The sequence below is a fragment of the Citrus sinensis genome, chromosome 9 (assembly GCF_022201045.2).
Source record: "Citrus sinensis cultivar Valencia sweet orange chromosome 9, DVS_A1.0, whole genome shotgun sequence".
Classification (NCBI taxonomy): Eukaryota; Viridiplantae; Streptophyta; class Magnoliopsida; order Sapindales; family Rutaceae; genus Citrus; species Citrus sinensis.
The window spans coordinates 31,393,866-31,407,385 of NC_068564.1; the positions used below are offsets into that span (position 1 = coordinate 31,393,866).

At 34.0% G+C, this 13,520-nt stretch overlaps 2 protein-coding genes across 3 annotated transcripts; one reads left to right on the forward strand and one right to left on the reverse strand.

The window, feature by feature from the left end:
* Positions 1–2,222: 2,222 nt before the first annotated feature.
* Positions 2,223–9,758, reverse strand: LOC102623545 (26S proteasome regulatory subunit RPN13). Of its 2 annotated transcripts, XM_006474273.4 has the most exons (13): positions 9,555–9,755; positions 9,150–9,242; positions 8,980–9,039; positions 8,384–8,422; positions 8,227–8,301; positions 8,088–8,154; positions 7,441–7,522; positions 4,256–4,374; positions 4,133–4,156; positions 3,453–3,547; positions 3,299–3,376; positions 3,153–3,207; positions 2,223–2,667 (listed from the first exon to the last, which is right to left on the reverse strand). In XM_006474273.4, exons 1-13 carry the CDS (start codon positions 9,591–9,593, stop codon positions 2,525–2,527), a joined length of 969 nt encoding a protein of 322 aa, XP_006474336.1. In that variant the 5' UTR covers positions 9,594–9,755; the 3' UTR covers positions 2,223–2,524. The 2 variants fall into 2 exon arrangements, with proteins under 2 accessions (XP_006474336.1, XP_024953451.1); XM_025097683.2 differs by lacking the exon at positions 4,133–4,156 and having other exon boundaries at positions 9,555–9,758.
* Positions 9,759–9,975: 217 nt separating this feature from the next.
* LOC102623243 (protein APEM9) lies at positions 9,976–13,486 on the forward strand. The gene is made up of 6 exons (XM_006474272.4): positions 9,976–10,125; positions 10,213–10,368; positions 10,797–10,874; positions 11,383–11,668; positions 11,959–12,311; positions 13,023–13,486. The coding sequence occupies exons 1-6, from the start codon at positions 10,058–10,060 to the stop codon at positions 13,150–13,152; spliced, it is 1,071 nt and encodes a 356-aa protein (XP_006474335.1). The 5' UTR covers positions 9,976–10,057; the 3' UTR covers positions 13,153–13,486.
* Positions 13,487–13,520: the final 34 nt, after the last annotated feature.

The window sequence follows — 13,520 nt, forward strand, 5'->3', positions numbered from 1 at the left end:
TTGCATTAGATTGTCAGATTAATAATTATTTGATAATTTAATATTTAAAAAATATTTGATAAATACCTTTTAAAATAGGTTATTTAGAAATTTAATTCTTTAAAAATTTAGTAAATAACTATCAATTAAAAAGTCGTTGGAACTTAGAGTGTGTTTGGGATTACTTTTGCTTCTCAAGGAGTCAACATCTACCTTGATTTAAAAAAATAAAAAATCAACTTTATAAATAATTTAGAAAGGTGTTTAATAGATGAAGATTATTTGACAATCACTTTTCAAATAATTAACTATGGATGTTTGGTAAGTAAAAGTTAAAAGTGTGATGCTCATGTGCAACGATAGTTAATTATTTGAAAAGTTCATTTTTATCGAAATCTTTAAAACTATTATAATCAAAATAATTCATAAAAATGTAATACTATAGATATATGTGTGCATAACAAAAAAATTCTACTCACTCATTAAACTTGTAAGCGATTTTATTTCTTAATCTCTCCATCAGGACCATCACTCAACATTTAGGAACATTGCTACATTGAAATGCTCCTTTTCTCCACTTGTGTTTGTTATAAGTGGAGAACTAGACAAGGAATTCGTTTAAGAGTGAAAAATTAAGTTACATTGAAATGCTTCTGACAGTGTAATAATGTGAAAAAGTGTATAATTTTTTGAGTGAGTAGAAAGTTCATTGAAATAAATTATTAATGTTTATTTATTCTTTTTCCTATGCTAACTGCTACTAACTATTGAATATGAATAATCATTGGACGGAATCTATTAACTTTTTGTCATATGACTCTGCTTTCTTGCCCATTCTAGTACATAGAGCACTTCAGCTTGTGCAACCTCCTCATTGTCTACTCTATGCACTGCAATTTGCCATAAAAAACTAATGGGTAATGCTACACATCCTAAATTTTTTATTCCAAAAATTTATCCCAAATGATGTGTCATTTATCAATTGGTTGGTGAGATAATATAACTAATTCACTTGGATCTTGTAAAGAATTATCAACCATTCAATTAATGACACATCATTTGGGATAATTTTTTGGAATAAAAAATTTGGGTGTGTAGCACTATTGAAAACTAATGCCGATAGTAAACAAGTCCATTTTTGTCGTCGCACATGAACATCACACTTTTGGTTTTACTTACCAAACATCTATAGTTAATTATTTGAAAAATGATTGTCAAATAATCTTCATTTACTAAACACCTTCCTAAATTATTTATGAAGCTGAAAAAAATCAAGGTAGAAGTTGATTCCTCGGGAAGCAAAAGTAATTTCAAACATACTTTTAGTTCTGGCTACTTTTTAATTGATAGTTATTTACTAAATTCCTAAGGAATCAGATTTCTAAATAATGTATTTTAAAAAATATTTACCAAATATTTGTTGGATGCTAAATTGTCAAACAATCACTTATTTGAACTTTGTTCACTTTTTTTTTTAATTTTTAAATAATGACAAAATATAAAATATTTAGAAATTAGATATAATAATTTATTTACATAAAACATTAAAATTATATTTCTGAAAGTCAATTCTAATAATTCTCATTTTAAGAAGACTTAAGTGAAATTTTACAAGATTGCTTTGACTATTGTGTAACTCCAAATAACACCACATAAAACCTATGAAAAATTATGTGCACCTCAACATAAAACCCATCATAACTGGACTTAGACAAATTTTTTGAACATCTTTGTTCTAATTTAAACTTCAAATGCACCCATTAAAATTTTAAAAATTTCAATTTTTTTTTTAACTCATGCATGGGTTTAAAGTGAAATTAATTTCTCAAGACCCATACGACAACTTAGAAAAATGATATCTTCCAATTTCATTCTTTCTCGGATTACTGATTTGGCTTCTCTTCTCGACGAGTCGCTCCCTCGATGCCATATGGAAATGATTAAAGAACACCCGACCGTTGAATCATTGTAAAATGTTTCACAATAGTTGGCACGAAGATTACAGGAGCTAGTAGGCCATGAGAATGGTGCTACTATCAGAATAATCGGCAACCATCGGGTTAGATGAGAATCCGAGATCGAACTGAGAGAAGAATCGTCGCATTATTTCAAAACTTGCATTTTTTTTTCCCAGCATATGCAATTGTTTTGTCGAGCAGCCATGCATGTAAATCAAAATCGTCCATACATACAAACAACAGTCAGACGCTACAAAAATGAAATTTCTTTTCATGATTTCTTCAATAAATCAAAATCAATCCATTTCCAGGATACCGCATGGCATAAAATATCAAATCCAGTTATCTCTCATCAAATACAAGAAAAATTATAAAATTTTATTGTTCAATGTACAAATGTTGTAATTCTAAACTAAAACCAACACTTGCAAACTAAATTGAAACCACCTTCTTTTTCTTTTTCTCCTTGCTGTTATCTATTCCCTGCATGTCGACATATGTGAAAGATACAAAAAGACCAGATAAAAGTTCTCTTCTCCTACAAGAAATAAGGAACCAGAGAAACAAGTAAGAATGAAAGGCCTCAACTACTTCGACTCATCCATGGAGTCACTACGGTTACAAGATTGAGACATTAAATTCTTGTCATCCTGCCTTGACTCTTCAGACTCGGACAACTTGGAAACAGAATCTTCCAGTGCTTCCAGGAAAGATAAAACAGTGAATTTGTCTGCAAGATAAAGTGACAAGGCATAAACTTCTTAGGTCATATACACAGTTTTTTAGTAGCTCTGTTACTAGTGAGGAGTTGTAGAATCTTAAAGAAGCTGCAGAACTTATTATAAAGCCAGCATCAGGCAGTGAGTTCCACAAACAATTGATTTTCACAAACAAAGGTTGTCACATAGCTTCAAAGGGTAAGAGTTTGACGTCACGATTCATGAACAAATAAGCTAACTCATAGAATCATAATTATTTTTTCCTCAACTTTTCCATGTAGCTTCCCACTTGAAGACTCGATTATTCATGGATTACACAACGATATATTACAACTCAATAAAAGAAACAGTAACTAATCAACAGTTAGAAAGGGTTTCTCTGCAATATCAGAATTTATACCAATAATCAGATTGATATCCACGAGTCTAACAGAACCCCCAACCCAGTAAAAAAAAAAAGCAAAGCAAATTATTTTTACACTTGCTGAATACTTACATTTACTTGGGTCAACCCCAAATTGAGACAAATCTATCTGTCCTGTTTTTAATACCTGCAAGCAACAGGTATAAAAGTCATACTCGTAAATTGGCTACTCTCTTGCCAAAATGAAAAGTAACAAATATGGGTGTCCAATTTCTCACGTAAGTAAATGAATCTACTTGTTGACGAAAAGGTGGGCTCTGCAGCAACTCTAATAACTCCTCTGGAGTCCATTGACCCTGCAACATCATAACAGTCTCAACTCACAACAATATTAAAACATTAGAAAAATTCAAAAACAAAAATAGTATATACCTCAGGTAAGTATGGAGCTAATCTCTGCTCCAATGGCAATGTTTCAATCAATGGCATTATCAAATCTGGCTTCAAGATGTCTCCCAATCCCAAGCCTGACATAGCAGAAAGAGAAAGCATAAAGATATGGTCCAAATAAAACAGAAGAGACAATTTATCAGCTATCAGCAACACAAGATCACCATTTTGCATCATGCAGAGACATGATTTACTAGGATCTATCATTTTTCTTAGACCCGGAGTCATTTTCTAGAAATAAGTGCTTGATTCTTATTACGTATCAAAAGGGCAGCATGATCAAACTGATATATTGCAAACTTATCTTTTGTGACTCCACTTCTGCTATGCTTTGCTTCTTCATTTCAAGTTATTTTAATAATTTAGAATTCCAAAAGGAAAGAGACTAAAACAAACACCAGTATCTACAATATGGAGAAAAAGCAAGGACAAATCACTCAAAGCTAATTTTTATACAAGGAAAGAATGATTTATGAAAGAAACTGGTGATTCAGATTGAGAACACCTACAAACAGATAACTAGAAAAGAGAGATTCCCCTCAAAAGACTCTAAACCCCAAAAGCAATATAGAAACCAAGAGGAATGTATGTAATGGCATCAATTACTGTCTTTAAACAGACATCTTCACACACTAGAGAATATAATAATCTCAAATTATCACCTCCATCTGGATCTTCTGTTATATCTGCAACATATTAGTGATGCAACAAACCTGTCAGAGCTCAGAGCAATTTAAGGCGAAAATTTAAAAACAGAAAAAGAATTATGTGACTAAAGAACAGACCTGCAGGTCCAATGTTACTAAAGATTCTTTGCAGATCTTCCAATTTAACTGGTCCTGATGAAGATGTTACGTCACTAATTGCTTCTCCACCTAAGTTTGGGACCACCAAATTTCCTGCTCTGAAAGTCATTTGAAAACCTCAATATAATAAGTCCAGTTAATCCCAACTAATATCTTTAAAAAAATATCTTGTCATCAAAACTGAAAATCAATTACAGCTACTTTCAGAAATGTGCATGGCTGCATCACAAATACTGCCCAATAGGAAGTGCAAGTGAAATATCAGAACAATAAAATCAGATGAATCGGCTTAACAGCCTATCAGTTGCAATTCATTCTACAAGGTTTTATAACAGAATAACAATTAAGTCAATTCCCCGTTATCTTTGGAAATGACTTCGGCAACATTGATGATTGATACTAACAAGACCAGCCTACCAATGAAAACTAGTGGATAATATTCAGTATCAATTTCTGATAGAAATAATTAGACGACTACAAAATCTATTACCCTAACATAAGGAACTGTCATAAGAAAGAAAAAAAACATACAAATAAGACAGCAAAAAGGATCAGTCACATTAATATTGGAGCCATCGGGAATCTCTAACCTACATTGTTCAAGATAAATCAGTGATTCATGACAGAAATGCAACAAATCCTAACATTTCAAGGGCAAGGAACTGGCCCTTCACAAAACTACATATCAAGACCTTTTAATTTTTCATTTATAACTGAAAAAAAATATGAAGAGTGACACAACATCATCCAGCACCCATGTTGAGGTTGCCACATTCAATGGGACTGTAATAAGGTGGTTTCTATTGTCTATTCATTTATCTTCTGTACTTTATCATATTTTTCTTTTCCACATTGCCAATTCCTAAACCACCTCTAATTTTAGGCCTTGCAACCTTAACCCACTTCATAAGATGAAATTCGTAGCCATTTCCATATCCTTCCCAAAAAAGCCTCTCATCATCTTCTCAATTCTTTTCACAATTCCGCACGGAATTTATAGAGCTCTCTTAGCGCTTTGGAGGTTTCCCTAGGAGAAGATCTCCCTTTGACACTCAGTTATTCGAAGCAAGTATGGAATTCATCCAAGTGGATGAGATGCAAACATGATTAGGAATGGGTCCAATAGAAGCCCTTGGAAAACTATATCTAAAGAATACCCCATTTTTCTTGGTTTTGTTACTTTAAAAATGGGTAATGGGAATGCTATTCGTTTTTGGGGGATAAATGGAGGGGTGATGTTCTGTTTTGTGAGAAATTCCCTCACTTGTGTAGATATGTCTTTCTAGGAATATCATGATTTTCTCTAGCAAGACTTTCTTTCTACTCACAAAGAATTGGAATTGGATGTTCAATTTTAAAAGAAATTTGAACGATAGAGGTTGAAGAACTTGCAACACTCAAGTCGAGTATTCAAAATATTTGTATTGACGAATTGGAGGAAGACAAAAGGATATGGAGCTGGAAGCCTCAGGAAGTTGTGCGATGATTATTCTGCTGGAGAGGGTTTTCCTCCTTCAAAATGATTTGGGAGGCTAGCATCCCCCCTAAAATCCAAGTCTTCTTCTGGACCTTGGCACAAGGGAAATTAAATTCTGGAGAACTGATTTCAATGAAAATTTCCTAATTTTTGTCACTCTCCTTCTTAGAGTGTGATGTGCAAGAGAAGTGCATCTTTTTCTTCATTGTTTTGTGGCTTCAAAATTGTGGTATAAATTGTGCAAAGAAGCTAAGTTTTTGTGGGTCATTCCGGATTCGTGTGATTTTTTTCTTATGGAGTATATCCTTTGCTTTTAGCAGAGGAACAAAGGTTAAAACTGTTTGGAAACGAGCAATGGCAGTACTGTTTTGGGTGATCGTATTTTTGAGGGGAAAGTGAAGATAATGCTGAAGAACTGTGGGATAGATATTGTTTTCTTGCTTTTTTTTGGGCTTCAGTTTCTAAAGAGTTTCAAGATTCACCTTTTTTAAAAAATAAAAAATAAAATTCCATGCATCAAAACTGGAATGGGGTTTTGAGATAGGGAGCTAGAACTAATTCTAGCCTTGTACAGGGGTGATTAGCTATACTTTTGTATAGCACAAATAGTCATAGGTCCACTATAAAGCCTACCGGCCAGAAAGTCCTCCAGAATGGGAAAGCCGATCAAAAGACTATTCCATAACCGACACTTGTTGCCGAATTGAGGGGGCTTGGCTTGTACCAGGCTCTAAAAGAGTTTTCTTCAAGCGACCAATCTTTCCATCCACAACAAACAGAAAAGAGAAGACCAAAACAAAACACCCGAATTAGATTATGTCATCCTTCCTATTTTCAATAGTCTCCCATTTGGGCCCAAAATGGGTCCAAGAAGAAAAGTTGGGTTTTTCATTAAAACTAATTCAGCTTTTTCCCCACCAAAACATTCTTTGGTCATAAAGAGGCGTCCCAAATGGGAGGAAATAAATGTTCGTATTTTTGAGGAGAAAAGTGCAGATAATGCTGAAGAACTGTGGGATAGATATCATTTTCTTGCTTCTCTTTGGGCTTCAGTTTCTAAAGAGTTTCAAGATTCATCCTTTTTCTTCATACATCAAAACTGTGATGGGGTTTTAAGATAAGGAGTTATGACTCTAGCCTTGAGTAGGAGTGATTAGGTATACTGTCGTATAGGACAAATAGTCATAGTTTTTGTTTTCTTAGTGGACAGCTGGTCCACTTTCTGTTTTAAATCTTCTTCATTAATACATTTTTTAGTTTCTTATCAAAATATATTCATGCACAATTGTACAGATTATGTAAATAATAAAAGGTAACCTATTGTCTTCCATTAAATAGAACAAACAAGTTATATATAACATAATAGGGTTTTAAACTTACATACAATGCCTAATGCTGGGATATTAACTTGTAAAGTAAGAATAAGCAGAGGATCGGGTTCAAATTCACGGAGAGCAAAAATGGCTATATTCCAATATGATAATTACTCTGTTTCTTGGTTAGGTTGCAATTTAACAGTTAAACTGTTTCAGAATCCTATCTAATCAAGTTGATCATGCAGTTTCACGGTAAAGTCTCAAGTCAAACCCAAAGCAACTAAACCCACTAAAAAACCTAATAAAAAAAATTTCCAACTTTCCTTTTTTTCCTCTACAAATAAATGAGTTTCCAATTATAGTAATTGTACCTTGATGAGACATCATCTTCAACCATATCTTCAGACACTTGTAGAGGAACAGAAGCATCGAGCTCTTCTTCATTAACAAACACTGCAAGTGGGCAAGATAAACATATCACCATAGTTGAACAAATAATTATCAATGCCTGTACTCAGTTTTCTAACTATGATTATGGGCTTTGACAAACAAACCCAAAATCCACCAATCCAAGGTTTCTAACATCCCATAAAACTCTGTCATCCTACATAAGATGCATATCTATCGAAGATTAGAATATAAAAGAAAGTTAAAAAACATCAGAAATAAGGAGAGACGACGGAAACTTTTTTTTTGGGGGGGGGGGGGGGGGGGGTTCAAATACATGAGAAAAAGGTATAGCTACAATGCTCCGATATAAAAGTTGAAAAGAGAAGAGGAAAGATGGAAATAAGTCACATGCAATCCTAGAAAAATATGAACTGGAAAGAAACAATAAGTCATGCACATTAATTAGGCTGAAAAGAGATCTGAGAAGCAACAAGTCATATACAAGAATGAGCAGTATGATCTGTTCTGGGAGTAAGGAATTATTTGAAGAAAACTTATCTGAAAAGAGGTTCAGATGTTTTATGACTATATTTTGGATAAAATTAAAACAGGAATTAATATTAGATACCTAAAGGTCGATTGATGAAATAGTTGACAGAGTTACACAATTGTGAATCTTCTTCAGCTTTAGGCTCCTGGAAACAATATGAACACAAATGTCAGAGTCCAGAGAACAGATAACAAAGAAGCAAAACAATGACTCTAACCTGCATCCAGAGAAAGAACTTCCTATCATCCGTATTGAACTTTAGAATATAGACCCTTCCTGATGCTTGATTAACCTGAGCAAAACAAAAATATTAGATAAAAGATAACTCAAACAGGTTGAACTCCTATGAAAGCTGTTATTTCAAAATAATATACCTTCTCAAACACTGCCTCATGAGGAAAAACAATCTGATCCTGTGATTTCTTGCATTAAGGAATAGCAAAAGATGTTCCAGGAACAAGAATCACTAGTAATGGGGACATTAGCGAGCAACCAATAACAACAGAACAATAGTATAGGAGGTGGATTTCAAGCAGGCAGACCGAGTTTTAATGGCCACTGAATCTAGATTATGTAGTCAGGACAACAAAGGGCAAATAGTAAACATCACACTGTGTCAGTTTTCATGCACGTATAATCCTCAACAAGTGAACCTGCAGCAACCACAGATATATGTACATAGAATACAAAACTAGATGCTGTATTCGCTTTCTAGCACACCTTGAAATGTCCTTCACAACAAACCCATGTTTATTCATTCAGTCCATTGATCGAAAACAAGTCCCGAAAAGTGCAGACTCAAAACAAATGGTGGACTGTCACACTATTGAAATTACTATGATTATGAATTGAGCTTTAAAGGGAACTAACAAGAAACTGGAAACAGTAGCATAAATGAATCCAAGAAGACAAGCGTGAACATAATCTAGTAAGTTGAAGAGAAAAATACATAACATGATCATTTGGATACATCTTCAACAACATTGCGAGTGCGATCAAGCCACTGAAAATGGATTAAACCATGTTCACCCTGACCCAAAAAAAGAAAAAGAAAAAAGTGAACAGGTTTTCATTCAAAGATTGTAAAAAATAATTGCACCAAATGCTACCGAAGTGTAACACTCTTCAAACTGCCCATACCCTTGCTATGCGAACAAGTCCTTTACGTGAATCAGGAACAACCTTCTTTCCGTCAAAAGTCATTTTACCAGCACGAAACTCCAGCAAAATTTCCTGAACAAATATTCGTTTATACGATTTTTAAAAAAAATAAATGCCAAATCACCATAAAATACAAAATGAAAAAAATTGCGAAAAGAAATAAAAAAAAGGAAAATCAGACATATTAATAAAAAAATCTCACACTTAATCTGTACCAACTGTTAAAGTAATTATCAATTGCCGTATTATACAAATCATCAAATAATTTCACTTTAAAGAGAAAATCACATGAAAAATATGACCCTTAAATAAAAATAATAACAATAATAATAATATTTGTAATAACATTAAAGTGCCTGGCGAATGAAAGAATTATGAAGTTACCTGCATTGCTGGAGAAGCTGCGGTCGACGATGAGCCCATTCCTCCAGTTTTCTATTGTGAATGTTTGTTTCAATCAACACAAGGAGCAAATTGGGGATTCAATTAAGTGCGATAAAAAATTATCCCAATTTTTAATTAAACCCTAGAAAGGAGACGACGAAAGAATTCTCTAGGTGGTTTATACTTTATCATGAGTAGAGAGAGAAAACGGTGCCGGATCGGGCACTCAAATTCAAACGTTAGTTATCAATTAAAGGGATTTATCTGTTATTGTCCTTAGCTTTTTGTCTTTTTCTATTTTTAGACATAGTGTGCATGTTTTCCCACAGAGGTCCTCACTTGGGTAGTGGACTTGTTAGTACAAATGGTCAAACTATGTACCTCTTCAAGAAATAATAACAATTAGGGATCTAAATGTTATTAACCCACTTGTTTTAGTATTTTTTTGCCGTAGCTTTTAATTTGATGTGCAATCTATCAAAGCGGCAGCGAGAACGAGAGAGATGGGAGATAATGGCATTAGCACATGCACATCCCCTTCAATTTGGGAAGAAGTTGATCAATCTGAAAGGTGAAGCATCGCTTTTTTTTTTTTGCTCAATTATTTGATTTCTGCCCATTATTTTAAAATTAATATAATTTCCATTTGGTTATACAGTTACCTTGTGTGTTCTATGTATGAAGAGGCAGCTTCGCTAGGTTCATCTGTTTTAAAGCGTCTTCGAGACAGTAACAATAATTATAATGAAGAGTCGTATGATATGATGGAATCTGCTGGCATGGTCTTCGTTCAGTCGTTGAAGGAACTTGGCCGGTACATAACATGTTTCTTTATTTACCGTAAATGCTGGCTTTTGTTCTTTGAGGTATTGTGACTTTTAATCTACAGCTGTTGTCAAATTTAAGTAAGTAGATGGTTGGGTGTTTATCAGCTGCTCTGTAATAGTAGTGGGTGTTTTTCAAACACATTAGCTGCTCTGCTTTTGAAGTTAAACAGTAGCTGGACTGTTACAAATAAACCCTTATCATGGAACATGCTTGAGACGATAATACTCAAGTTGGATTAAGTGGAAAAGCAGAAGTTTCAGTGATTTCATTTTTTGCACCTCAATTTCATAACTTGGTGTTTCTCTCTGGGTATTGTTTTTTCTATCATGACATGGACAAGAAAATGGGTATCCAAGTGTAAAACATTATTTAAAAACAAATACTAATAATTGTTGCTTCCATTGGTCTATGCAGGGTGGCAGATATTCTGAATGAGCTTAAGTTATTGTTCACATCTGTTACAGATATCCCTGTTCAAGTTCTTCTCACTGGGTAAACTAATTAATCTCTCTCTTTTTGCATTTTTCTTTATTATATTATATAATCCATGCAAAATGATTTTGATTTAAATGTGAAACTTCATTTGCTATTATGTTTGAGTGGTAATTTGTTTGTAAAGCTATTACAAATTTGCAGAAACATGTCAAAGTTATTATTGATGTAATTGAACTGCCCGTGTTCACCTACCGTTTACTGCAGCCTATTAGATGTTTCAAAAAACTTTAATAAGTTCCTAAGACCCTCATAGACAATAAGTTTTCTACCAATATTATGTTTTCTGAAACTGTTAATTTTTGTTCCAGCGCTATTTTTATTTATAAAAAATATCCTTATGACATTGGAGGAGATAACGAACTCTGGAGCTGTTAATGGGTTATATTTGTTGGCATTTGTTCATCATGTTTTTAACCTGTGTGCGTGAATTTATTCTGATTTGAAGAAAGTGACTCGATGTTTCTGGCAGTGGTTTCAATTTTCTTTTGTAATTTGTGTTAATTAGGGTGTGTTTGGAGATATCAGAAGGATCGTATGCTGATGTTCAGGAATTTCTTGAGGAATTCCTTAGCAAGTGGAGCTGTGTGGATGGAAAATACTATGTAATTACTGTTGCAGAAAAAAAGGCGGATTCAACTGAAGGATGTGATGGTCAGTTAGTTTTGGGAATTGATCAGTATTTAGAAGTTGTTGAGATGTATGCTGTGACTCTCCTTGGGACCGTTTTGAATGATGTGGATCTTGCAATCTCCTGGATTGAGAATGCTGCATTACCTGAGGAAAATCGCCAGGTAAAGTATAATACATTGCATATTAGTCTTCCAACAAATTCTGACCAGATATATAGATGTCAATGAAAACATCACAAATGGTACTAGATGCTAGGAAACATGACTTTGTAATTTGGTCACCCATCAATTTCTATACAGCTCTTAGAAGATTAGATCCGGTGGTATAATAATTTTATTGTTGACCAATATATTTCTCAATAGAAAGTCAAGGGAGACTAAATTTAAAAATTTTGATTGCTAGTGGAATTGCTGGAAATTTTACTGTTTTATCACTGCCATGAATTTTCTAGGATCTTTTGAGAAGATTACACTCTCTGTACTCTCTCAAAGCCAGCACTGGGTCAGAAGGCTCATCACTGCTGCCAGATGATTTCCAACAAGCTCATCCTTTGAAAGATCCAAATGTATCTGAGAGGTCTTCAGAAACCTTAAATACTAGCTACCTGCCTATCAGAGAGAATGTGACCAATCAAACAATTTTGAAAGTTTCCAGACAAACTTACCCAGGTTTCTGGTGGTTCTGGCCTATCACCTTGAAGCTTGGTAATGCTCGGATTGTCTTATCTAACAAGAAGATTGTGCTTGGCTGTTTGATCTTTCTCGCATATTATGTTATTCAGAGGAAAAGAACTGATATAAGGAGGTAAGATATTGTATTCTTGCTGGTTTTATATATCTCTATGGTATTGGATTTCATATAAAGGAATCATGCTCCTCCTGCTGACTGTCTTTTTCACTCCATAATTGCAGCTTGGCTCTGCTCAGTCATTGTTTATAAATTGTTAATCAGTTAAAGTTTGGCAATCCTCTCTTGGGTTAAAAGGACATGCACTTTCATATAATGTAAATTGAATGAATATTCCATTGGTGAATTGGAGGGAGTTGGATATCATGAAAAAATGATTATTGATGTACAACAGCTAAGCATTTGAGTTTGTAAAACTGGAGTGATCGTTGGGACTGGCGTACCCCAGTCACTTAAATGTCAACTGTTCACCTTACTAAGGGGAATGGACGCTGATCCTTTTGCGTGAAATATTGAATCGTTTTGTTTATTCCTGGTGTATGTCATTGAATTGCAGTGAGAAACAAGAAATATTTTTGGAGTTATTTCTAAAGAAAACTTGTTATTGCTTACTAGTGCTTAGGATGGTTGTAATTATTTCTTATGTGGCCGGGTACTTATTTAGCTGCAAAATGCAAGCATTCAGTTATAGTAGTATCATGATTATTATAGCACAAATATCCATGTCGATCTTGAAGGAATACCTGTATAAAAGATGGTTTAGTCCAAATACAAATTTTCCATTATAATTCATTTGAAGTTTTAAATATATCTTATTATTCATTTCAGGAGTGCTTGGAGAAAAATTTTATCCGTGAAGAAGGCTTTGGTAGACTTGTGGCAGCTAGCATTTTCATACCAAGTGAATCCTCTAGCTGCGGTTCAACCTCTTCCTGCTGCAACACGAGGAGGGCGCTAATGAGATTTCAAGTCCTTACCATCTTCTGTTATGCCGCTTATTCTTATTCTTTGATGGATGACCTTCAGAATGGCAAACTCTATTATGTTCCTGGTCATGATGCTTTGAAATTGATGTCAGGCATGCAGAATTGCAGAAATGAGGATGTAGCTTGATAAAAGTGCATGCATGACAGACTGGGCAATCTTTGCTGTGTTCTTTGCCCGGTGAAAAATAATAAATCGGAGATCCTAGTCTTTAGTTGAAATAATTATAATTTTGCTTATTTTTAAGCAATTATGTAAATTGTAGAAATCTGATCAAATCGGCAATGGTTATGTGTCACAATTTTATAGATTGACTTCCCACAGTCCGACTAATCAAAGTGA